Source organism: Ciconia boyciana, chromosome 1 (assembly GCF_034638445.1).
Source record: "Ciconia boyciana chromosome 1, ASM3463844v1, whole genome shotgun sequence".
Lineage (NCBI taxonomy): Eukaryota > Metazoa > Chordata > Aves > Ciconiiformes > Ciconiidae > Ciconia > Ciconia boyciana.
In genome coordinates this window covers 66,880,851-66,907,735 of record NC_132934.1, presented here as the reverse complement: position 1 = coordinate 66,907,735, position 26,885 = coordinate 66,880,851, and the positions used below count along the sequence as shown (strand labels likewise).

The 26,885-nt window shown below is 41.3% G+C and overlaps 1 protein-coding gene and 1 long non-coding RNA gene across 2 annotated transcripts in view; one reads left to right on the top strand and one right to left on the bottom strand.

Annotated features, from left to right (window-relative positions):
- The window catches only part of PKP2 (plakophilin 2), a 46,977-nt gene extending 30,109 nt beyond the window's left edge, over positions 1-16,868 (bottom strand). The window contains 4 exon segments of the mRNA XM_072872316.1: positions 4,869-5,563; positions 8,164-8,276; positions 16,070-16,297; positions 16,300-16,868. Of these exon segments, the coding sequence (XP_072728417.1) occupies positions 4,869-5,563; positions 8,164-8,276; positions 16,070-16,297; positions 16,300-16,852 (1,589 nt within the window). The 5' untranslated portion in view covers positions 16,853-16,868.
- A 1,160-nt stretch (positions 16,869-18,028) lies between these two features.
- LOC140646197 (uncharacterized) lies at positions 18,029-21,957 on the top strand. Its single transcript, XR_012040361.1, has 3 exons — positions 18,029-18,093; positions 20,657-20,725; positions 21,703-21,957. It is a non-coding gene; the product is annotated as an uncharacterized lncRNA (long non-coding RNA).
- Positions 21,958-26,885: the final 4,928 nt, after the last annotated feature.

Sequence of the window (26,885 nt, the reverse complement as noted above, 5' to 3'; positions counted from 1 at the left end):
AGACAAAAACATGAGAATGCTTTTTTTTTTTTAAACCAAATAATTTTGTAGAACCAGATCCCAGGCTGGCCAGACAGGAATGAGAGAGCAGCCTGTGAACCACAGTGAAACAAGTAGTCATTGGCAATAACTCCTTGCTTCAGAGCTACCAGAATCAGAACAGTTTACTTGATAATCATCTCAGTAAATGCATCTAAAATTAAAAATTTTGACAGCTCTGAGACTGTCTCAATAAGGGACTGGCAGGAGCAAAAGAGCCTGGAAGTTTAGGCTTGCCCAGAATGGGCTTCAGAGGAGCGAGGTAGACAAACCAGGCAGAAATCAGGCAGATTTCTCACAGGGAATCTTGCTGCAAATGCATTGAAATCTGACTCTTTTCCCTGAAATATTTATGATGAACTCATGAGCTCTGAGAGAAAAATGGATTTTGTTGGAATTTTTCCTGCCAGCTACACTGTAAATCAACATCTGCTGCTTGCTTTTTCTAAGGCAAAAAACAATTAGTACGGCTGCAAGGACAGCAAAAAAAAAAGAAGAACAATTTTGATGCACCTGTTGCAAATGAAATTACACTCCCGTAGCCTGAGGTTTCCACCTGCCTTTACATTTCCCTTTGGTATAAATCATGTTATTTCTTGTCTTCTCCCCTCCTCTGAGTTAGTGTTTTGAGCAAATACGCTATATCCATAGGTGCTGAGGCATGCTTGTGCAAGACAAAGATGAAATGAAGGGGACAATGTGTTGACGATGTCAATGGAGAGGTTAAATCAAAGTGAAATTAGACAGAACTATGGTTAGTATCTCTAGTGCCCTGGGCTCTGGTCTGGCAATGCTTACAGCTTCCAGATTTTCAGAACTTACTTCCGCCCGGATTTGAAACAAAGTAGCTACTAAGTTACTTTAAGTTGCAAGTTGGATGTACTGATCAGAAACCTACTTAAAGATCTTGAACAATGAGTAATGGAAAAAAGCCAGATCATATTTCTTCTTCTTACTCTCTTCTAAGTGGAACTGAAAAACAGGCTTTTCAAGCTTGGGTTTTAGTCAGGTTTCTTAAATCAACAAGGGTTTTGTGACCATGTTATATACGTGCACATGTGAGCGTGCCTACCTGCCTTTTAGTCACTACAATAATTTTGGAGCCCTTTGACCAAATTCAGTCGCCTTCTACAGAGTGGCAGACATCTCCGACGTATTAAATTATGAGTCATTTCAGTGACTAACAGCAGAGAAGGACTCTATCCATGCACTTTCCAAGGTCAAGATTGCTGCATGAGCTGATCCCTCATGGGACACCAGAGAATCTACATGGGAACTCAGCCTCAGGATGCCAAGGATGTCCCAGAGTGTAAAGGTCTATTAGCAGTCACTGCCAGGCTGAGATAAACGCATGTACAGCCAGAAACCAAATTTCTAAGTGCTGGGTGTGTAGATCTGCACTAGACTGAGAGCAGCCCACCATTCACCAGAGTTATCCCTTCATGGCTGATACTCCTTCATGTGCAGTAGCCAAAATCTTTCTCTCCTGTTTGTGCACTGCCATACTAGGATTGCTCCTCATTAGATAAAAAGAACATTCACTAACGTTTTATCTGACAGTAAGAAAGGATGCAATATAAACTTTGACCCTCAATGGTACTCATAAAGTTGCAGCACCCTAACTTTTGTCAAAACAGAATTCGATGCAATGATTCCGTACTACCCTCAAAACATTTACAGGCAAACTTAACAGCCACGTGGCTGATTAGCATGTGAAATGACAACAAACAAATGGACATTCAGGCAATGGTTGTTAAACAGAACAATGATTTGACAAGTGCTGACTTCACCTTAATTGCCAGAATATAAAATTTTTGAGATATATACACTGTGTTGTCTAATCATTTTGTGACAGCTCTCAGCACGTTCAGAGGTCAGATTCTGTAAGCAGCTGTTTCTCAGACAGCTTCAGGTTGAATCTCTCTCTTTCCTAAGCCCTTGATATGAGGATGCTTCTAACTGCTTCACTTTACCAGAAGATACAGAGATAGCATCTCTATACTATCATTTTTCTACTTTGATTTCATAGCATCAGCTAATTCTTCTACAGAAAGTTTGAAAATGCTTTTATATACATTTCAAATACTATACACAGCTAGTCCGCTACTTCTCTTTAACTTTACACAACTATTTTACATCCTCTTAATTAACCTTGGAAAGACCTAAATTGCAATTTGCATAAAAAAGTACAAATTTCTGGAAAAACCAAATTACTCAGAAAACACGCTTATCTTTTTTTCCCCCTTCCATTATTAAGGGGGCAACAGGTAAGGGAGCAATATATTAGATAATGCAACCTTAAAATCAAAGCGAATGGGAAATGACAAGAAATGTGAAGGTCTCTACTAACTTCTTAAACTGAGAAGTGTTGTCAGAAGAAATTACTGTACTACTGGTAGAATGATGGACTTAAGTGAAATATCTCTGATTTGACAGCAGTGTATACCCCAAAGCAAAATGTTGTCTATTATGTTTTAAATACTTAATTCTACATTAAACTGTGCAGTAGCTAGATGTGGATGAACCAGAATGTACTACAACCAAAACAGGACTTCTGCATCAAGCCCTTCCAGTGGCGAGAATTACAAGCAGAGTTATTAAATGTGTAGTTTAGATGTCTGAAAATGGTAACAACGTATGTGGATACCATAGACACATTATTACATGAGCATGTGTAACAAACACTGACTTCAGTCAGCTAAAATGGCTATAGTTTCTTCCTCATCATTTAAGAATCTAGTGGTACAAATCTCTTGTGGAATTGTATGTTACACGCTGCTTTTCACCAGCCTCTTCACTAACATAAGCTATTACATTTTACAGAGACTTTTTTAAACTTTGGGTAGAATAAAGAGCCCCTTACTCCCCCAAAAACCTAGTTATGAAACTGAAGTGGAACCTAGGATATTTGAAAATCTAAACAAGATATGTACAAGTAAATTAAATAGAAGTACTGAGATAAATGAAATCTGTAAACATCTGCAAAAGGAACTTTAGAGGCTTTCACAGCACTTCCAATTGTTTTCCTCTGTAATTTCCAGCAAAAGCTGAACTTAAAAACTGGCACTTAAGGAATTATGCTGTCAAAAATATTTCCGTTAGGTCACAAATCTTCCACCTGAGCTTAGCATGGTCTCAAGCAAGCCACTTGCACAATGACTGAAGACAGATGTTTACATCTGCAGGTATGAAAAACACTGGTTGATGTTTGTGCAGGCAGACAACCAGACTCCAGTGTCTGCACCTGCAAAAGAAGAACCAAAACTGCTCCTACACAAAATTAAATATCAAAATTGCTGGTTGTGGCTCAGAAATGCACTCAAGAATGTGCTTAAAGTTAAGTAAATTATTAAGTCAATGGGATATATGCCTGTTTGTAAATTGTCTTACTGAGAAACAAAGTCCTCCCAGGTACCTATTTTCAACATTACTACTCCCAAATCTTTAGCTGTTGTGAGCTCTCAGCTGGTTTTTCTGGACTTACTCGCTGTAAAGACTGAACACTTAAGAGTCCCATCATTAATACCAGATCTCTTAATGCCTGCATCACCCAGAGGTGAAAATTTTGATCCAGATCAGATGTGGGCACAAGACGCTTGTAAATCTAGTCATAACACACTTCAACATGTAGTTGATGACAGAAAATACTTGATCTGTATGTAGCTGTGGTATCAGATGACGCCTCATCTCACACAGTAGCAAATTTAGAAAAAGAAGAAAGGTAGCCTTTGGAAAAATGAACTTAACAGCTACACAGTTATGGAAGAAGAGACATTTCTTAATAACGCTGTTGTAAATTACACCATGATTAACTTACATAAGAAACCTTGGGATCCTATTTGGATTATGAAACAACAACAGAAACCACAGTGAACAGTGCAAGTAACCATCTCCTGTTTACCAAGTGGTTGTTCTGTCCATTGAACCTTAAGAACTCTGGAAACATTCAGAATTATTCTAAAATGAAAAAAATATTCATTCCTGAGGGGAACTTCAGAACTGATAGATTTTCTCTTTTGAAAATGGAACTCATTTTAGACATTCTGAAATCTTCTCTGGAAGGAAATTTCAAGGGGAAAAAAAATAATTTGGAAAAAAAAAAAGAATGCTTCTAAGATTTTAAACAATTTTCCTGAAGTCTGGGGGCAGCTTTGGAAATTTCTGCCATGGAGCTAACAGGGCTTCAAATTCAGATAGCGTCCTCAGAGCACGTAGGATCTCATGGTAGTGAGAAGCTCTGAGGTCCTGAGATTCAGAGCAGTTTATACTTGTTCTACGGATGGATGGTGCTAAAGAGCTAAGAGAAATTTCTGCCTGTGTTTTAACTGAAGTTTATCAAAAACTAAAAAGTTTCCTTGGAACCATGAAGGATTATTAACTGGAAATTGTCAATCTGCCAAAAGCTGCTTCACTGGTAGATTTCTGACCTATTCTCGTGAGAACCAGTGCTGAATCATCCGGTCTCTTATGAGCACAAAATTTGCCAATGCATTACTGTGTATTGTGACTCAGGTTGCAAATTGCTCAGTGATTACTTCATGTCTCCTTATAAAATTGATTAACTCTTGGCAAAAGGGTGTCCCAAACCTGAGCAGGAGGTGTGGACCCTGCAGTATGTACATACACACACATTTTTTCTCCCTTTCCTCTGTTGCACTGGGCGTGGACTTTGAAAAGCAAATCTACTTTCTGCATCCTCCGCACTGACATTTCATACACTGTGTTGGCTGCTGAACCATAAGCTGTCAGTTTACATTCTCTTTTTAAACAAACAGGTCCCTTTCAGCTGTGACACCCCAGAACCAAAGCAGGTTGTGCATTGTGCTTACCCTAGCTGAGATCCATTGATGGTGACTTGTGCGCTCTGCAGGAAACCATTTCTCCCTGCTGCTGCCACAGCAGCTGTCAATGGCATCCTCTTCCCATCTGTTTCTGCAGCGACACTGGTTACTGAAGCTGGCTGGGAAGCTTCCCTCCTGGTCTGTGTGTTTCTGAAAGCAGTTTGGTACCAGCTGGACCTTAAAGATTGCCTGTTTTGAGACCCCAAACGGGAAGGAACTGGTGATCTCACTTGTCCCATCGCATTGCCTGAGGTCAGGTAGTTCTCTTTCTCCAAAAGATTGGTCATACTGCGACTGTTGGCTGCTTGATGGTACAGAGGTACAGTGGGGCTGGGGTAGACACCATCAAGGACAGCATCATTAATAGAACCCACCTGGGAGGGTCTCTTAAAAGAGCGTCCCCTGTTCACTGAATCACGAAGAGTGTAACCAACAATCTCTGACCGAGCATATCTTGGTGGGACAGTCCCACTGGATCTCCTGCTATCTCCATGCCTCATGGAGAATCCAGTTGAAATCCCTCCATCGTAGTGAAAATCACTGGACACATATGCCAATCTTTCAGGACCTCGTTGGGGTGAAACCTCTAGTCTCTTCAGAGGCTGTCTGTGAGCTCTCTCTTCCATTGTCTTATAAGTAATCCTCGTCCCCCAGCCATTTGTATAAGGGGATGGTGAGGCCACCTGTTCAAGGGTGCATAAAAGAACAGGAGTCACAGTAAGATCATAGCATTTAGGATTAATAGCAAAGAAACCAAACCAAAAAACGTAAAGATAAAAATTCTAAGGTCTGCTATCAGAATCAGAAAACAAACATGTTCTGGTCAACATCACCAAAATTGTGTATTAAATGGGATTCTGCAACGCTCCTTTGTATCCACCTAAAGAAGGCAGGAACAAGTACAGTCTAAACATTAGGAGACAAAGTCTAAGCATCTAGTCTTCTGTCATTAACTCAAAATAGGTGCGTAAGTCAATTATGCCTGGTAGCAAACAGTCTGCTTATTAATGGAGATTTTAGTTTTGGTTTGAAACTTCTTGGTGATTAACACCCACATCTGCTACTAAAATTAAATTCAAGGCTGTCCAACAGACAGAAGAAAATTAATCAGTCAGATATTAAAGTATTATACTAAAGTGTCTGCATATTGCTATTAACCTTATCAATATAAGGTTATTTAGCCCTCCTGTTCACTTTGTGGTAGGATGTAGCAAAAAGAGATAGTCCCTTCCCTGTTGTCTAACCTCTTAAAAATGAAGGAGATTACATAACATTCCAAGGAAACCAAAATGACCATTTCACCATCTCAATGGTTTCTCTAATTCTCCACCTGCAATTTAAGATGATTTTTCTTTTCCTGTCCCTAATGGGCATGGACCGTAATGGATCATCATCTTGTTTTGTAAGTTTCTCTTTTTCTAAACTCAACAAACCCACTTCCTTCAACCTTTCTTTGTAGGATGTGTCTTCAAGATTCTTTCTGTTTAGGTGCCATTTGGGGCCTCTCCAGTTTTTCTACCTTTTTCTTATGCTCTAAATCAGACATCATACTCTATTCAAGACCTTCCAGAACTAAATCAACTTGGGAGAGTATCTGGCCTTGAAATAAAGGAGTCATGGCCCAATTTTTATAAAATCAGTAAGCATAGTGGCATCCAGCCATAAAACAAAGTCCCATATATTCTATTTACATGTTGTATTAAAGTTTTGTAATATTAAAGGCATTTTTTAAGGTAAACTGAGAAGCTCACACAAGTTATTAATTGAAGGGACAGCACTTAGCAGATAATGACCAGACTGAAATCCCTTAATTTCACTGTTGAGGAGTTACTGAGGGTGATAATTGACTCACAAAAGGAGTAAAGGTTGCTGAATCTAGTAGGCTGAGGCAAGGATCACTGGATATATATGTTTATTCTACAGAAGCTATGCAAGGATATCTTTATCTTTTGTTTGGGGATAAGGAAACTCATGCTTTTGTGAAATACCAGACCTTGTGGCTTTTTCTGGCTTTCACACAGGACAAATAGTATCTTTTTTTTTTTTTTAAATTCTTTTTTTTTCCCCTGCCTGGAAAATTGTAGTATTTTCTTGTGGTTCCTATGTCACCTCCAGTTTTCCTCTTGTTGCTGCCTTCTGGAAAGAAGAGATTCACATCAAATATTATGGACTGGATGATAGGTGAGAACAGAGGATAGGAGGACAGAGAAGAAAATGTATTTAAGTAAATAGTTCTACCCCCACCCCTACAGAGCCAGAGCTGCTTCATTAACTGGTCAGAAGCTGGGCTATTTCCTTTAATGAGAATAAGCCATTCTTGAGTAATCTAAAATTAAGAAAGAATTGGCCCCTATGTATACAGCTATTTATTAAATAAATATTTCTGTTCCCAAGCTGAATTGGTTTCAGTTTACTAATGTTGATCATGCAGCAGCATTGCTATTGAGCTATGTGTTGATTTCCAAGTCATATGGTTGCTCCCTCAAATAGGTTCATACCAGCTATGGGCTGTGTCACAAACCCTGCACAAAACCAGTTATTTATCTTAGCATTCAGGCCATGAATCCAAGAAAAGTTGGTCAAAATAACAAGTGAATTTATGATTAGACAGTTTAGAAACACCGTTGTATTGCAAAGACGGTACTGCTGATATTCTTGTAATGCTAAAACAGGTTACAACAGGATTATTTGAAATGATAAGGAACACTCTACCTGCCATCGTGAAATTAAAGCAATCTGTTTTCCTGTGGTTTTGGATGCTTAATTCCCTAACCTCTTTCACCACATTCACAGCTCCTACCCATGTCATTCGTTACCCTGTGGGATTGCTGGACTTCCTCTAGCAACCTCCAGCTGTTGGGCTGGGTGAGTGGCAGCATGGTCTCTGGCCGCTTTGAGCTACCGATGTGCTGACTGACCTGCTGCCTGGTGGGACGGAGAAAGATCTGACTTGTCACAGCCTCTGCCTTAGTGGAGTGTTAATACGGTTTTTCATTTTCTACCCTGATGCCAATTCTCGCAAAACCAATAGGACTGCAGAAAGCCTGTCTGTACAACTGAGCTGAATTTAGCCATTGGGCTCAGAAGTCACCAGAAGGGGGAAAAACCTTAACAAATCTCATTTGTAAAAACCTCCTTTTCTAGAAATCAGGCTTTAAAAAGCAAACAAGCGAGCAAGCAAACCTTGAAACGCCATCTACATGCTATTATTTGTGGTAACAAAATGGATAAACTATGCATGTGATCTTATATTTATTTCTATTTGTTGTCTTCTTTTCCTCACCTTGTTTGACTGATAATATGAGAAACCATAGGGAGTGCTTGGCGCAAAATCATTTTCAGTCACCCCCATGTTATAGACACGCTCTGGAACACTGGACGCACGGTGCAAACTGCCTGTAACCAAAGACTAATATTAGTAAGATTTTAACAAAACATGATATTGTTATAAAGGATGATTTACAGTACTAGGGAAATGTCCCAGTCTGCACTGCCATTAATATATATATAAACTGAAAATCAGACAGGTAAATGATGGAAAGAGGTTTGCATTCATTGTATCACATTCAAAACATGGCTAAGCAAAGCCTTCTGAGGACACAAGGCATTTTTTCAGTTTCCTATTTATTTTACGTAAGACATATTTTTAACTTTTAGAAGTCTTACTGCTCATGTAGTGATTTAATGAAAAAAGTTTTAACATAGCAAGCTGACATTTTAAATATCCCAGATAAAGACAGATTATTAAGTACTGAGAAATGGCATCACTGAACAGCTACTAAGAACACTTATTTTCCACTGTAACCATTTTGAATATATATGCACGGTTTACATTAGAGGCTGACTATAACATGCACAGTACACAAGAAATTAAAATATTGCAGCTGTAGATTGTAGATGAGAAACAGGGGTTGATGTGTATACCTGTTACTGTGCACCCTAGAGATGCAATTTCACAATGTACCACCGTAAATAAATAGCATACAGTGAGTATAGACTGTTTATTTCGTAGTTGTCTACCTCAACTGCTGATGTTTCTTCTCCCTTAGGTGCTAGTTTAATGATAATATATTGGAGCAAGTAATGCTTCACTAATCTTCTCAGTGCTTTACCCAAAGAGGACGAAGAGTCCACAAACAAATTCCATGGCTTATGGAGGCACACGGCATATGATGCTGTAAAGTAGGGTTGTTTAACAACACTTCAAATCTGCACCTGAAAAGTTCACCAATCCTACAAATAATGTAGAAGATCCACAGTGTATCTGCTCTAATTCTTTTTTTCCACGACCCAGCTTTGAAAATAGAACAGTGCACTGTGTTTATTTCTTTCATTAAAACTGCATTCTTCTTTTAATTAAAAGCAAACAATCCAACCAAAAACTTCAGGCTGTTTCTCTTTCACTGATAAAATTTTCAAAGAAAAAGTGTTTCTATTAATAATTTTTTTAAAGCAACAGATACTGCTGAAATAATTGTTCATGAGATTTCCGTGTTACTATGAGAATCTGCACATAGGAATATAAATAACAGAGGTTATAACACAGACATGTTTAAAGAGGTGAAACAGAAGTTGAAAGCAAGATATACCTCAAATCGGTCATAAATGGGGCCAGTGTGTGCTGCAGAAGTTTAGGCTGAGCAGATAAGAGTGGTCAATAAAGAAGGTAATTGGCCATGAATTTTCAAAACAGCAGGTATTACCTGAGATACTACAGAAAAGAAATCTAAAGAACCAATCATTAACTTGGTCAAACTGACGAATTCTCCACTTGCAAAAATAGTAGGAGTCATATGCCCATGGGAATTCAGGTGCCAAAAACATGCAAGCAAGTCTGCTGGGATTTTTGAAGCACCTATGTATGTGTGCTAAATAGCTGAGGCTTTCAGTTCGTGCAGTTAGACTCTGGGCTTCATTAGGTGCATGTGGGTATCCCTAGGAACTTCAGTACATCTGTATCTTTGATCCTTAGTGTCCGTAGTTAGTAAAGGGCTTGACAAGGATGAAAATAAACAAGAGACTCATGTAACAAGAATAATTTATTAGTGAGTCTCACTAGCACATAGCTACCTGGATAAATCCAAATTTGTTTATAATATAATATAGTATAACATAATACAATATAATAGCAGACCACAATAATTTGAGGCCTAATTCAAACATACTTTGCAGTTATTTTGCTTATTTAATCATACTTCCCAATTCTTTCATTTTGGCCACGCGAGACATTTAAACGTGTATTAGGTGATTTGTTAAGACACGTTCACAGTAACTTCGCGTCACAAGCGTGGAATGATGCAGCTTGGTCAAACTCATGATTTGGATTGTAATAATTCCTTCGTGACATTACAAGGTTACCATAGCTCAAGGGTTACCCAAGTCCATGAGAAAGCAGTAAGAGGAAACTGTTGTTTTATACTGCAAAAAATTCCTGCCAATGTATGCCGACATCCAAAATCTACAAATTCATATAAATCTCTCATTTGTGTGATATAATTCCCATATCAATGTACTCCTTCAGGTGCCCAATAAGACTCCATCTTAGCCTATTGCCTCTGCCTGCTTTTTAAAGATTCACTTTATTTATTGCTGCATATTAAAGTACTTTCATATAATAAGTCTTTAAATAAAAATACATATACATTTCTGTTTCTTTATAGTTAGTATTTTTTGCCCAGTTCACTTTACTTAGTGAGAAATTACTCTCAGTTATTTATCTACTTAGGGCATAAAGATCCTTTGAGCAAGTAATTTGTGCACGTTTTAGGTAACTCTGAACTCCCTGTCTTTATTAAACAAATTAAAAAAAAATGAGGATAAATTAAAAATAACAAGGCTGTCCATGAACTAGTTGAAGATAAACTACATATCTAACAGCTCCCTCTTTGCAAAAGCAAAGTACAGTCAATCAGAAATTGTAACACTGTTATCTTCAAGTAGTCCTCTTTTTTTAACCTTCAGTCTCTCTGTGAAACTATCCGTCAGTAAACATTTTTCTCTTTCAGAGATAGACACAGTATATGTTAGCTTATGGAATTTCACTTTGCATTTACAGTATCTCTTGCTTGTTCTTACCACATCAGTAAACTATTTTGCCAGCATTTTACCTGTAGATTTATTAGGTAGACATAAAATGTGTGTCTTTTTACTGTGTGCTGTTTACTGTTAACACACTGCCAAAAGCCAGTGTGTTAAAGGAAAAAGTGGTAACTGAAGTGCTGTGTCTTTCCATTAGTTATGAGATGCAGAATAGGTGATCTGATCAAAACTTGCCTCTGCCAGCGAGGCTTCCTTCAGCTTATTTTCACCATACTACAAAAACCTACATGTCTTTCCCACCTCTCAGATTTGCTCAGTATGACATATATTTAGAAATCATTAGGCAGTCTTTATACACTCAGTGCACTGGTTTTAAAAAAAAAAAAAAAGAAAAAAAGCCATGAATGATCTTTTTAAAAAATTTTGTATTATGGGTTCATTTACTGTTAGGATTAATATTTTCTAACTGTGAGACACAGTGTTTTAAGTCTCACAAAAACTCTCTCTTCAGAAAATATGCACACGATTCAGTTACTCATCCATAGGGGCCAAATTCTATTTGAGAGGCTGTAGGATACCACACTTGATTTCCAGCAGCCAGTCAAGAAAAGGATGGGTTTCCTACAGGCCCCATGTCATGTCTGTCAACCCATGAGGATATTTTGGAAAGCTCAGGCATCTCAGACAGCAGCAGACACCCATGTGTGGGCAATTGAGTGGAACTGTTTATCACAGTCTCCCCTCTCCCCTGTCAGTATGAACTAAAGCAGCTCAGGAACGCTTTGGATGCGGTCGGTGGAGGAGGAAAACTGAACCCCTTCGCTCTTCTCCATGCCTAAAATAAAAGCTGTACAAAAATCACCTGATATCGCAACAGTTATGACAAAATTTCGAGACCTGAAAAAATAATTACACTATCAGGAGGGAGACTGTACAGATGACTGAGCAAAAATCCCATCTGTCTTCACAGAGGCTCTTCTCAAGGTCCCTTTGTTCCCCGGGACGTGACCGGTCCAACATCTCCAAAGGCCTCAGCAGTTCCTCCCCAGCAATCACTGCCTATGGCTGCAGGCAGATCAATCTCCTGTTTGCTTGGCTTTCAAAAGCAACAACAACAAGACGCATCTCTAAGATATACAATATATGAAAAAGACAATTATTCTCCATTAAGGAGTTAGGTGTATCAAATTCCCCTTAAATCATGTACAGCGTTAACTCTCAGCTATGAGTCTTGTTCAGCGCTTTTATATTTGCATCGTTACCATGAAAGCCAAATTTTGGCTTTAAACCCCCCACTCCAGGCATCAATGTAGCTGTACCCTGTACACAGAAGTCTATTAAGGACTGCAATATTTTCACGCATCCTGAGTGCCCACCTGCTGAGTATCCTTTGTCCACTCTTGCTCAGGGCAGGTGGGTGATTATATCCTCAACAGAGACTCCTAAGTGTTCCCGGACTGTCACCTTTTAATCCTTTTTTATACTCCACCACTCACCATGGACTGAGACGGTGACATTTAAGAATGGCATATCAAAAACTTCACTGAATCGCTTCATCTAGAGATCAAAGAGCCTTATTTTTGATCATGCTCCTTCATCACTCTACCAGTACGCACCTGGTCCCAAAGGAGTTTTTCTAACATTTTTCACTTTGTGCTGGTCAGTACATTTACACAAGTGCTCAAATTTAAGAAAAAGATTTCTTCTGGCTCAGGAAGCAGATGTGAGGAATTTAATGAAACCAACAAAAAGTGGAAGTCAGCAACAAGGAATTTTTTCTACATCCTTTTCCCACAAAAATATAACCAGAAAATCACTACAAAGCAGTTAACACCATCAGAATTCTGCAAAATAGAAGGCTGAGGATAAAAAACTCCCCCAAACCCCTAAAAGCAAGTTTAACAAAAAATACTAGTAAGAATTTTAGAAATGAGAAATGAAGAATAAATAAGGCTCTGTAACCATCTTGTATCTGATGCTGCTGATTTGGAAATCACCTAAGTTTTAATTCGCTTTTTTTATAAACACACTGTGTTTATAAAACCCTGTGCTACAGAAAGAATCTCTGCACAGACAGCAGCTCATCAGGCCGTTTGGTTTTGTATGATATATTACTCAGTTCTGCCCTCATTTTTTACAATGGAACTGATAAGGATGTACAGAATGTACAGGAAAGCAGACTTCAGTCCCGAGATTATACTAAAGCAACAGAAATACCACAAATGAATTTAAAAAGCCAGTCAAAATCCAAACAGAACAAGATCAGAGGCAAGTGGACTCATAAACAGAATAAAGTTTAATAGACTCCTAAAGTGTACATAAAATAATCAATACTGTTGCATCGCATGTGAGCTGAAAAACACCAGACATTAAGATATATGATTCTGAATGCCATTTTTCTTTGATAAGGCTGAACTATCCTTTTCCATCTTTAAATAGCATTCAGAAATTTGATACGGCTGCTTTAGTTGTTCAAAATTTTTCAGGGCAGCTTAATCTTTAATTTATAAAGGTTCAGCAACTGATGAACTGGAAAAGTTGCAGCTGTTATTCAACTACTGCTTGAAAAACTATTAATAATGTTTGAAAAAGTCTTGAAAGGAGTTGGGGCAGTAATGTGACTTCAACGATCTGTCAGCTGCTGGAATCCTCAAATCTGAGGATGACCTTAATTTCTATTATAAAAAAGAAGAAATACACCCTCAAAAAGGGGGGAAAAGGGCATAAAACAGAAAACAATATGGGGGTAGGAGGCAAAAAGATGTTTTCCCATTTAAAGGTAATGCTGAAGGCTAAGCAAACACCTTTAATTTGAAACTTTAAGGAGAAATTATGCTGCCTGACAGTACTTCTTGCAGCTTCAGAGCTTCCAGTTCCAGTGGAAAATGGGTGTGCACAGATGATACTGGGTAAGATCTTTACTACCACTGATTTTTCATACCCAGTGGTTATGTGCTTGGCTAATTTTAGGCATGTATGTGAATACTCTGGTTAGGTATGTGCTAAGTACCTTGCTGAACAGAGTCTGAAATGCTCCTACAGATAGGACAGTTATATCACAGGGGCCTGCTCCTTCTCAATCTTTGCACTGTCTTCCCTGCAACTGCAAACAATATGGGACCCTTGGTGGATGTATCTAAAAAATTGTTGTAATCAGAGAAAGCACGAGTTTTTTGCATGTAAAAGAGTGCATATTTTTAAAAAGTACCCCACATATAAGAAGTCAAATGTTTCTCAAAGCGCAGTCTAATTTTGAGCAAGTCTATATAGAAAGCACATTGGGATACACATGCATATATATGTATATTTTTCAGGAAAGTCAACATGTTAAATGCATCATAGGCATTTGATTTATATTGTATATATTCAAGATATAGATACATAGATATACATATACATCTATATTTTATATATATATATTTATGTATAAATACATGGAATACATTCCAGTTCTGGTTTTTTTTTTTCTGAGTTTTGCAGTGGGACTAAAAATGCATGGTGAGTTGGGCAAAATAATACATTTGAAAGAAGCAAAGTTCATTTTATGCATGAACAACACATGTAACAGACATGTCATTTGCCACTCCTGATCCTGAAGCTTAAAAGTGTTGGTGTCTCAGAAATGCAAAGGGCTCAAATACTTGACCTTTAAAAAACAAAGCAAACCAAGACAACTATCCCCAAATCCATCAGGTCTGTTAATATATTCCAGAGAAGTTAAGACGAGTTAGGAGGATGGGAACTTTGTCTTCATAGTGTTTTATGCATGGTTTAGAGACGTGATCTCAGGTTCATGACACCATATCATTTATTAACTATTGCTTAAAAAGCTTTTCCTGGGCTCTCTGCTGAGACAAAAAGAAATTAAGTTACTCTAAAAGTGTTTAGAAACCTTATCTAAATGAGAGCAGCCAAGCTAAGGACTTGCATGTGTAGCTGCACATTGCACAGCTGTGGGTACCTGTTTATGCGATGTGCGTACCCCATTTTTCTGAGCAGAGTATGTCCGTGTCTGCATTGTATGTGTTTTTCGCCGTGAGGCATTTTTTAGATAGAACCCAGATGAAGTACGAGGAAACATTCCCCTGGCTGACAAGACAGATGAGTGAAGTATAGTTATAAATTCAAAAACTTTTGGCTCACAGCTTCTTGCAAATGAAAGGCGACAGCTTCTTTAATGACAACCGAGCAACAGGATATATAGCCTGTAAGTCAAGCCATATCTTCCTATTCAAAAACAGCATTGAAGTTTTCATGGTAAGGGTTGCTTTTTTTTTTTTTATTCACTTTGAAAACAACACATCTCTTCGCCATTAATAGTTAAGACTATACCCCTCAAGCAGCTTGCCTTTAACCCTCAGCACCTGACAAAGTCACCCTGTGGGTGCCTGACGCTGCAGTCAGACCCTGGCTGGGGCAAAAGGCACGACTGTGCGGACCTTACGGACGGATCTGGCCTTCTGGCTGTAAGATCTTAGAAGCAAGGATTGATTGATGTCAATTTGTACCATGCACGTCAAAGAACAGGGTAAATAGTGTCTGGTAGCGTTATCTTTCCATGTTTCCCATTCACGCCTTTCCTAGAGTTACTTTTCCAGACCTCCTTTAGTTCTTTTTTTGTTGTTGTTTATTTCCAGGTGAAACAAGGAAAGACATTTCCTATGTTTCTTCCCATTTTATTTCGCAAATAGAGCCAGTGGGTAAAGCTAAGGTATTACAATAAGCACAGTAAGCTGTTGCTGGATTAGAACTTGGGCTCCCTTCTTCCCTCGGGCAGCGGAGAACCGGGAGCAGCTCCCGCCGCTCACCCAAGTTACGGCGGTTGGGAAGGAGAAACTTCTGACTCACTGGGGTGGGAAAAAAGAAAGAGAAGACGCGACAGGGCCACGATTTTCTGTCAGACCTGGTAAAGGCCAATGCCCGGTACCGCGGCTGCCCCGAGCAGCCCGCACCTCCCAGGGCCGGGGAAGCCGCCGAGACGGCTGCGGCCGCCCGGGGCCAGCTCGGGTCTCACCCCGGGGCTGCCGCCCCCCGGCCCCTTCCCGTGCTCCCGCCGCCGCCGCCGAAACCGCCACCGACAGCCACCAGACAGCACCGAGCGGCGCGGGGCCGGGGCCGGGGCCGGGGCCGGGGCCGGGGCGAGCACTCACCGTTGTGCAGCGAGCCCCGGCTCTTCCTGGCCAGCGTCTGCTGGACCTGCCGGTGGATCCGCAGCGCCTTCTCCTCCCCGGCCCGGCCGCCCGAGAGCTTGAGCCTGGCCTCGGAGGGCAGCGCCAGGCTGGAGCTGTCCAGCTCCCCCAGGATCTGCTGGCCCAGCACGGTGCGGATGTAGCCCTGCTCGGCGGCGAGGCCGCGGCCGGCCATGGGCACAGTCGGGCGCCGCTCCGCTTCGCGCCGATAACCTGTTGCGCCGCCGTCGCCTCCGCCTCCGCAGCGCCGGGGCTCAGCCGCCGAGGGCCGGGCCGGGCCGGGCCGCGCCCAGAGCCCAGCACCGCCCCGGGCTCTGCCCCGCCCGCCGCGCAGGTGCCAGGCACGGCCCACGGCCCGCGCCCCGGCCCCGCCGCGGCCGCCCGGGGCAGGCCGGGGCCGGGCCGGGCCGGGCCGCCCCCTCCTCTCCCCGTCCCCTCCTCTTCCCTTCCGCCGGGGTGAAGGGGCCGCCGCAGCCCGGCCCGACCCAGCCCAGCCCTCGCCAGCGGGGCGCGGCCGCCGCCGCCGCCGCAGGGAGCCGCCGCCTGTCCCCGTCCTTCCCGCGGGGCAGCGGGGCCGCGGGGCCCGGCCCGGCCAGCAGCCCGCCGGGACAGCAGGGGCTGCGCAGGCGGGGTGGGACGCCCCGGGGGCAGCTGTGCCGCCTTGTCCCGCACCCGCCGGGAGACCGGGTTCCTGTGGCACACGTACCCCCCGCGGGAGCAAACACACGCTCGCGTTGTAAACATATAAATATATACTGTCCTCCTGCATCGTCCCGTGTAGATGCTTTGCATTATGTTACAGATTTAAGATACTTCTATATTTTACACATGGCTGTATTTTGTGCACGCGTACGTAAGTTTCAACCTAAAATACAAGATGTGAAACTGCTTTAAATACAGTGGGCCCCGTTTGTGAAGATCAAAGTTTCAGGCGGGGTTGTGTTAGGGGGCTGTAGGGCTGCTGGTTTGGGAGGTTTTCCTGCCCTCTGGGTTTTTCAGGCTCTCCTGAGGATTTGCAGAGAGGTGAATTGAAGCCGCCTTCTCTCCGTTTCGTTGTGAAGAGGTGGTGAGGGAATTGCGCGGAGGCTGAAGAAAACCCCGGCTGGTTCTGCCCCTGCAAAGGTCTGTGCCTGCCTGCGCCATGGGAAGTGGCTTCTGACACCCTGAAATAGGGCTCCGTGGATGCGAGCTGGAGGAAGGCTGAAGTTCTCGTGCTAACTCAGGACGCAGCTTGGAGTTACTGTTTAAACAAACACTACTCAAGGTGGGTGGAAAGGAGGAGGAAAAAGGGAACATGCGATGTCTTGGGGATAGAGAAGTGCAGGCATTAGAAAAAGTAGATGATCCACGGTTGCATGATTTAAAAAAAAAATCCCCAGCAAACTAAATGTAGGTATCTTAACAGAAAAGCTAATGTTTCTTAAAAGCAAACGAAAGTTAATGTGGCTTTTAACTTCATGTGTTGCTATTTCAGAGGCACGCTGGCACTCAAAATGAGCTGGTGTAGCTTGTTTTTTACCAGAACTTCAGACAGCAGTGAGGGTACAGGCTGGCTGGGGAGAAACTGGGGCGATCCTTTTCTTGGGGTATACTGTAACATAAGAAATTGGGCCACCTTCTTTATTCTCAGAAAACTCTGGATGAGGGGAGGAACTGGCTCCATGCTGAGGAGTCCACAATCTTTTGCCCCTGATTTACTCTTTGTCTCTCTTCCATTTGTTTCTTTAAGAGGGGGAGGGAGCTCTGGTCTTTCTCTCACTTGGTCTGGCTAATGTCATCCCCTTTTGTTCTCATGTGGCGTATCACAGGAGAGGTCACGTTAATGATACGCGAGAATAGTTTCACTGGTTAAGAGAAATGGAGTGACACACTCCTTCCTTATAAATGGGGAAAGGTTATGCATGGGAGCAGAAGGGTTGGAGATGAGCTGTGGGGTACCAGCTGGGAAAGAGGAGCAGGAATTTGTGGAGAGGAGAAAGTTGGAGGTATGTGGCAGAATTACGATGGGCAGGGGAAAAATGTAACAGAAAAGTGGAAGGGTAAAAAAAAATGGAAGAATGGGCAGGATAAGGCAGGAAAAACAATGGGGAAGACACATCACAGCTAGGAAGGAATGTAAACTATGTTAGAAACTATGTTAGACCCTTTTGCTGACATACAGACAGTCACAAAAGCATTTCCAGTAAACAATAGATACTACATTCTCGGCACGTATGAGTGAGGACTACTGAGGAGATTAGAAAATAGTCTAAAAAATGTGAAACATTTCCTCCCCTCCTCCTTTTCCCTGCCCTCTTCTCCATTCCCAAACTCCAGCACAAACATGAATTCTGGATAGTTTTTATAGTTGAAACCAGTTTGGTTTCATGCACAAAATACACCTGAAATGGGTTCAGGATTTAGAAAATACTCTCGCAGAGGGTGTCCTCAGCTGCCACTGACACCACATACAGGTTTACAAGCTCTTGGCACGTTGGCATTGCCTCTGTTGGAAGAACCGTTGAATTGTTATTAACTTTATTTTGCAAGTATGTGCATTTATTTGTGCTTGTGAGATCCCTGGCAAAAGAAATGGCAGTTTGCTCTGGGCTTTAAAATATTTAATGAGATTTCTGAGATAGATTTCTCTCCTTGTAACTAGGAATGCTGACTGGAAAGTTTGGGGGGGGCTGGGAGGGGAGAGAGAAAGAATTTTGCCTGCACAGCAATTCAGACAATGCTTAGCCAAGATCTGAAACAGAAATGAATTAAGGCTTTTCCTTACCTGAAGAAAATATCATGTAACTGATTGCCCCATCAACAGCAATTCCTTGAAGTTGATTTATGTTGGATTAACACCTCTTCTTGACTGAACTGCAAAAAAACCCAAAACAACAAACCAAACCCAAGTCTTTTGAGAGGGAAATACTTTACCAGTGCCATTTGCAGATGCAAAGCAACATAGCTGGGATTATCCCTGAAAGAATCGCAACTTGTGATGGATGATTGCTCATCAGATTTTTGAAAAAGAGATTTAATTATGATGCATATCGTGACTGAAGGATGAGGAATCGCATACAAAAACGCTTGCTTTCTGTCCACTGTCTGATGGAGTCAAGCAGATCAGAAAACCAAATATTTCTGTATAAGATTTATTTCTTACTCTGACCAGATGTGCTTGGCCTAGTAACCTTTCTCCATCAGAAGTTCCCCACAAATAATATTAATATTAAAGTTATGGTAGTTGGTCCTTTCACTCTTCTTTCCCTTCCCCCCACCCCTCTCTGCGTTAGGGCTTACAGAACAAGCTGGAAACAGATTGTTTTCAGCTGCAGGAACCTTGGAGGAAACGGGTGTAAGTAGGAACATTGAGGTGTTCAGTTTAAATGTGAAACAGTTCGACAACAAGGGCTTCATCTTAAATACACACAACATTATTCCTGTGCGTATCTCTAGAACCACATGAAAAACGAAGTGCCGTTCACTCAGGGTTTGGTGTTTTGGTTTTTTTTTTTCCCTTTTTTATTTTGGATGCCATGGTTGAAGGTGTTATACGCAAGTGCAGGTCAGTCAGGAATAGCCGGACTGCTTCTGCATCTCTCCTCTTCCTTCTGGTTTCATTTGGCTCAGCCCGCCGAGGGAAAGGGAAGCGATTGTTCCCGGGCAGCAAAACCCCTGCGCGGAGCGAGAGGCCACACTGCCACCGCGTGTCCTCTTGCTGGAACGGCAGGGCCAGGCTGCTCCCTCTCGCTGCCCCGAGGAAGGTAAAACTCCCGAAGCAGGCTTGCGGAGACTCCCAGGGAGGAGTTAACTCTCTTCCTAAAAATCTGAGATGGGTATTTTATTGCACTTTTGTTTGTCATAGGAGAGAGAACTGAAGTTCAGGCCATCTGTCTTTTGCACCAGGCACTGGTATCCTGTATTTTCTCACAGTAGCAGACACATTTCTTTCATCCTAGCATCATTTTTGGAAGCAGAGAAAAAGAAGATCCTCTGTTTTGTCCTGTAGGATAATTTAAAGTAAAGATTTTTTTCAGAGGCGCCTAGGGGAAAAGTGCTACTTTTGCATTGGTAAAATGAGTTTGGTAGCCGTTCTCTGCCCGAGAGAGCTGTGGCAATAAAAGCAGTAAGAACCGTGATTGGGACTCTCTACCTGACCTAGACAGAGTTCAAGGGAGTGGCAAATTGTCTGAGGAAAGGAAACACACACACATGCACACACACACAAGGTGACAATGATCCTCATTGGAACGTCACAAACCTTCATTCACTTTGATGAGGTGAGTGTGCAATTGCTGGTTTTGGAAATCCAGGCCATAGGCTAGAGCTGACTAAACGTCCTGACTTGAGAAATGTCATATCGAAACTGCCATATGAGCTTTGCTTTATGTCTCAAGAGAGCCAAGGGCTGCAGGAATTCAGGCGGGTCCTGAAGCTGCAGGTAACAGTGGCTCCTCAGGCATACGGCTTTTTTGTTTTGTAGTAGGACAGGACTAACTTGCACCCATACCTGGGTGATAAAGCAATGTTCATTCCATCAATCTTTCCTCAATTTGTTTCTTCCTGCAGCTGGAGGTGTTGGTTATCTAACCCACCTATACCAGGGTGGCAGCTGATGTTGGACAATGTAGCCCTCAGGTAAAATCTCTGCTTGAGCCGCAGACTGTTGAGCAGTTTTGTGTGCTGTCACTGCCACATGGAGCTTGATCTGATGGGAGTGGGATGCTACTGCTAGAGATCTACATTGGGGTGCATTCAACCAGGGGATATTTTTGGATGCTTTGCCAGGCACAAGTTGTGGGGTTAGATCATACTCTGATATATGAAGTAGATAGAGCAGTCTCCAAGAGAAAGGGCTGTGTATGTGCGTGGCTGCCCTTGTGTACCATGACATCTGTCCTTTGTGATGCTGTAAAAAGGTTTTGACGCAAGAACAGAGGGAACTGAGATAAGGTTTTTAACAGGCCTGACTATGATCACCTCTGTGGAGATTCCCCAGTGGGGTCCAGGCCTGTTTTACTTGTTAGTGGGCTCCTCGTCGCACTGCAGGTAAGGGAGTTGCACAGTTCCATTGGGAAGATACTTTTCAGTGAGCAAGAATGGAGGAGACAGGGTCAGTCTAGATTTTCCATCTCCCTACAGATCCCTTGTACTCGGCAGCACCAGCTGCACACTGTGAAATGGGGTTGGGGGGCAGCAAGTTCTAGGGGAAGGTGGTAAAGCCCATAATGTCCTAGCCAGTCAATATCTTGTGGATAACATTCCCTTGAGTGCTCTCTTCTTACACAGTTTATCACAGCTGGCTCAAGGCTTGCTGGCAAAGCAGGCAAAACTGAGCAGCAGGGAAGCATGGGCAAAGTTGGTAATGTTGCATTTCAGCGTTAATGAAGTAACAGCATGGCCTGTCCATGTATTGGACTGTTTGCTGCCTGAGTACCTCCTGCCCTAGGCAATTGCCTGGGCCTAAGCCTTGCTCTCTTGTCCTCATTTCTTTGTTTTCCAGGTCGCTGTGCTTTGTTCTATCCCACCAGTCCTAGTCTCTCTCTTTAGTAATCAAGTGTAATACTTTAAAAGTGTGATTTTTTATTTTTTTTTTCCTTTCTTCTTCTTTTTAGGCTCAGAGATGCACATAACCAGTTACTGGAACAAAGGTTGTGCTCTGCATCTGTCAGTTCTTGAGTCATCTGGGCACTGGGGAGACAGCCAGGAAAGATGTAGGAAGACATATTCAAATGGTCTTATCAGATGCAATGCTAAAAAGAGCAACAATGTAATGTGACTTGTTAGCAAGGTTTGGAATGAAAGGAATGAAGCAGAGCTAATTTCAGTAAGCTGCAATCACTGCTTTGAGTAACACGCTTATTCAGTTGCCTCAGGTATGGTTGTTTTTCCATGCATTAGCATTTTGGTCACTGTAGTAAAAGAACATGTTGTATATGTAGGTGGAGGCATAAATACGCTTAAACTGTTGACACAGGAGCACAACACCAGTGTTTATTGAAGTTGTTATTGCAGACAGTATCATCTAGAGGCTCTGAATTTTATCAGGGCCCTCTTTTGTTAGGGGCTGCAAGTAAGAGATTTTTTGTCTTCACCTTATGGTACAAGTAAACCATACATCCAAATGACTGATGTCTCATATCTATAGACAAGTCACGGAGGGAGGAATTAAATGCTATTCCTGAAGAAATGTGGTAACCCAGAAATTGAAAAACATTTTTTATTCTTTGGCTCCTAATTTTGAGATGTATGAGATGTGGTTATTGAGGACAATGGTAGAGCAACACTTTAAAGCACTCTTTTTTTCTAGTGTTAGTAGAAAGGTTTTTATTGGTCATATTTCCCCTATCAAAGTATCTTTTGAGATAAAACTGACATTTTGTGGATTTTTTTTTTTTAATATGAGAGCTGTCAACACCCGTCCTCCAGGCAAAAATAAAATTATTAGTTTCATTAAAATATCCTAATTTCTTTAACTATTATATTTAGTGAAGTTGTAGAAAACAGGGCTAAAGGGATTTGAGGAGGACATCTACTAATTTCCTGCTGTGAAGTAGGATTAACTATATCTAAAATATCACAGATATCTATCTAATCTGCTTTTAATATGTTATTTAATGCATGTTGGGAGGCTATTTCTATATTATACTGTTTTTCCACAACCTGAGGATGCACACATGAAAGATCTGTTATAATAGACACTCATCTGCATAATTCCAGATTAATGCATCCAAACCAGTCACCGCAAGAAAATGACAGAATGCACTAAAACATACAGGAGGTTAAGCTGGAAGAAAACCAGTGTGTACATGCATATTCACTGTGGGTTGGATCCTTAACTCTTCTTTAGCAGCTTTGTGCACAAAGCAGTCACAAAGCTGTCTGGCCTGTTTCCTTGGGAAAGGAAAATCTCAGATAGGCTCCAGTTGCCAGAATAGTTTATAAGCAATCTGTATGTAAGACCAGCAGGTCCAGCTGGCCAGCAAGAACTGCTGTCAAGAGCTGCTCTATGAACACAATGATTTCCCAATGGGCTTTTCTTTTTCTTTTTTTTTCTTTCCTTTCTGTTTTTGGGGTAAGTCAGACTGATTAACTTTTTATGAGCACATTTTTGGTAGTAATTTGCCATGGGTAAGCCAGGTCAGGAAAAGTACAGTCCAACCTGATCCTGGCTCAAAATAAATGCAACCAGTTCTGCAATATAAATTGCCTTGTTTCCTATACTTTTCGATTTTTATAACTCTTTCCCTTTTTAGGTTTTGTTGTTAGCATAGACAGTGGTGGGTATAATACAATGAAAAAGTTCATATTCTAGGCATTTCCAGCACAGTTTAGTGAGTGACCTAAGAACAGAAAAATGTCTGTCCTGGGTCAGACCAAAGTTCTAGGTAGCCTGTCACGCTATCATGGTGGCCAACAGTGGATGCCTAGTATAAAACCAGCACAGAGGTGGAATAGGACTCCCTTAGTATACTTCTGCAGCTTACAACTATGTGCAGCTCAGGGATATCTTTGTGAGAGGCAGTACCTTTGTGTTTAATTGTCTTTAATGATTTTCCCTCATGAATTTGAAAAATGTCTTTTTGTGTCACTATTGCCCTTTTGTAATGGGTTATACAGCTTAATTATGGGGTATGAGAAGATATATTCCCTTGGTGTTTTTTGAATATGCCAGATGATCATTTCACTTGATGTCACCTATTTTTGGTATTACGAAGAAAAAGGGAGTAAGAGTTTCTTATTCATCCTCTCTCTGCTACTGATTATACAGTTCACTATTATGTTCCTCTGCAATTGGGTTTCCACGCTGAAAAGTCCTAACCTTTTAATTGCTCTTTGCATAAAAATTGTTTCAGACTGTAGATCATCTTTATCAGCCTTCACTTTTCTAGCTCAGCTCTACCATTTTTAAGATCGGATGCCAGAATTGCACACAGTACTTGAGGTGCTGAGACACCTTGGATTTATACAGTGATGTATTCATTATTACCTGTTTTCTTCCTTATTCTGCACCTCATAATTCCTTTATATTCCTTTAGCTTTTTTGACTGCTCTAAGCTCACGTTTTGAAGTCAAACACTAGTGCAGAGGATTCTTTGTTTGGCCTTCATGCTTCCTGCAAGGATGTCGAATATAAACACATTTTAGTTAGTATTACAGAGTTAGTCCTTGAAAGGAACATTGTGACACAAGCCAAAAATACCACTGGGAAGAGAGTCAAAACTGGACTCCCCTCTTTGAGTTGCCTGACTAGCTTATCCATGAAACATTCATGTACAGTGTCTAAAAATACCACAGTGTGACATTTAAATCTACATAAGAGTAATTAAATTCTCCTATTATTATGGTATTTCCAGTCCTGGCAGACTCTCTGAAACTGATTTTTCCCTAGCTTGTCACTATTGTTAACTATCCTTATCTTGATCTGATTGGTGGTAATGTACATACTTTGCCTTGAGAGTTGCTTTTAAATATTTTGCCTGACACTTCTCTATGAGAGCTGAGGTTTGCAATCAGATATCCAACCACTGCTGTAGTTTTGGTGGTCTCACAAGGTGTCTATGGTGCTGTAGAATACCCATCAGCTTTAACGAGAAAGTGTGTAAACACACACACAAACACATAATTTTAATTTGTGAAAAAGAGCCATAGGTCAAAAGGAACTAAACCAAAATATTCAAGAAAAACATAGTCCTTACCTGTTGAGAGTAAATGATGGAAGAAATCCAAAGTTGAATCGCTTGCTTTGTTCCAAAGGCTGCAAAATGTTTTACATGTATTCATGAACTAAACTTGACAAAATCACAAACCAGAATATTTGGCACCTAGTTCCCTACCTAAAGCCATCTGCAAAATGAAATGAAACTTTGGGGATTTTGCTACAAACATGCTCTAGCTGTGGCTTGATCAATATACTCAAGCACTTTTATGTCCTCCCTACTCTTTGCTCCTCTGTTGCATAATAAATTCATGTATATTTATCAGTACCACCGCATCTGCCATCTGTTAATCCAGGTGCTAGTTCTAAACAGTAGAAGTTCTCTGTGCCAGTGGACTGTTCCTTGCTATGTGCTATGTCTCTGAAGTTAACTATCATTTTACTACTAACAGGAGATTTGGATGTTGTTGTTTCCTTTGCCAGTTTGTGGAATCTTTTGGATAAATTATAGAAATGTGTGCAGTCCCGTTTTAGTCTCTGTAGTATCTTGTTTCATTTTTAGCTTAATGAAAATTGTAACTATAGGAATTTCCTTCTCTTGTACACTTTAGATTACCCTGATATACTGTGCCAGCAGCCACTGGATTTCACTCCCCTTCATCAACGCCAGACAATAACTCTGAATGGGATATGGGAGCTTTGTAAAGCACTTCCTGAAAATCTGAAGTAATCCAGCCAAATATCTCCCTGATGTGAAGCCACTGGCAGTAATGGAGATACAGCAAGAATGAATATTGCCTTGGCGTCCACTAAATCTGTTTCATTTGGTTTTGGCAATATGCTTATGAATTTTTTTTTAAATGAATCAGTCAGTCTCTCCATAATCTGAATCCAGGCTGGCTATTCTTATTCAAGCTGCACTTTTTCTGACATTGATGAAACTTAATTGATCCCTAGACATGCTGTTGATGATAACTTATTTCCTGCTGCTGCAAAAAGCCTGTATCTCAATAGGCAATTTAACCTGGAATATTCAGCTGAAGAGCAGTCTAAGCAGACAAGGACATTTTTTTGTCTAGATCTTAGCTGGAAGAAGGGACTGCACAAAGTTAAGCGGTGCCTGCCAGTTCCTGGGAATGCAGTGGCCAGTAATTTAACTGGAAAGATCACTGTGGGCATCTTCTGTTACTGACAGGCCTCCTGCCAGCCTCTCTAAAAGCCCTTCTTAAAGTTTTCCTTGCTAGACCTGGAATCACGTGCAGCCAAGGATTGGAATTTCTTCCCCCAACTCTTTTTTAACATGGAAAGGACACCAAAGGCTTCTAGTTATTAAATCAATGTTTCGTTTAGAATATAAAATAATACATCATGGCATGACAATTATTTAAGACGTTTTTATAGTTAAAACAGATGAAATATAGTAAGTCTCCCTCCTGCCCACTCTGATCCTTGCAGGTCTGGTTGTTTCCCCTTGTCCATCAACTGTCATTGAACAAACCCATACAGCCTCTTCTGAGGAAGCGTCTGTCTCAGGGTACCGTTTCATGCCACCTCTCACATGGGTTGCCACTGAACTGGTAGTTCCCACTTCTTCCCTCACACTTTCAATTAAATGCTTCTGCTTTTTCCTTTGTGTTGGGTGTAGCAGTAATTTGGCCACAGGGTAAGAAGGCTTACCTTGCTGCTGCTGAAAAACTAGAGATTTCCTTTTTGTGGGGTTAGTTTTCTGTGAGATTGGCAGATGAAGGAGCAGGGTCAAATCGTCTGGCAGTAGCAGGCAGGTAACTTGAAATTGCATGGCTATGAGTCTGCTCCCTCTTGCAGGCTGCCCCTCACTTCTCTTGGGAGTCTCTCAGTCCCTGTTGCCACTTCATGCCTTTTTCTCCTTTCTCCTTCTCTCCAAAGAGTTCAGTGTAACTCAGAGTGCAGTAGCTCAGATGAGATGGACCTTGCTCTCTTGCAAGATGCCAAACATAAGAGAATGCACAGTATTGGAAGCAAATTAAGTAGTTTCATCAAAAATATATAGGCATACTTGTATGTAAAATGCATACATGTAATTGTATGCGTTGTAGATGAAAAAGATTAAAATTAGTGTCTGTGTAGAAGCTGCAGACAATTGGAAAACATGCATGAGTT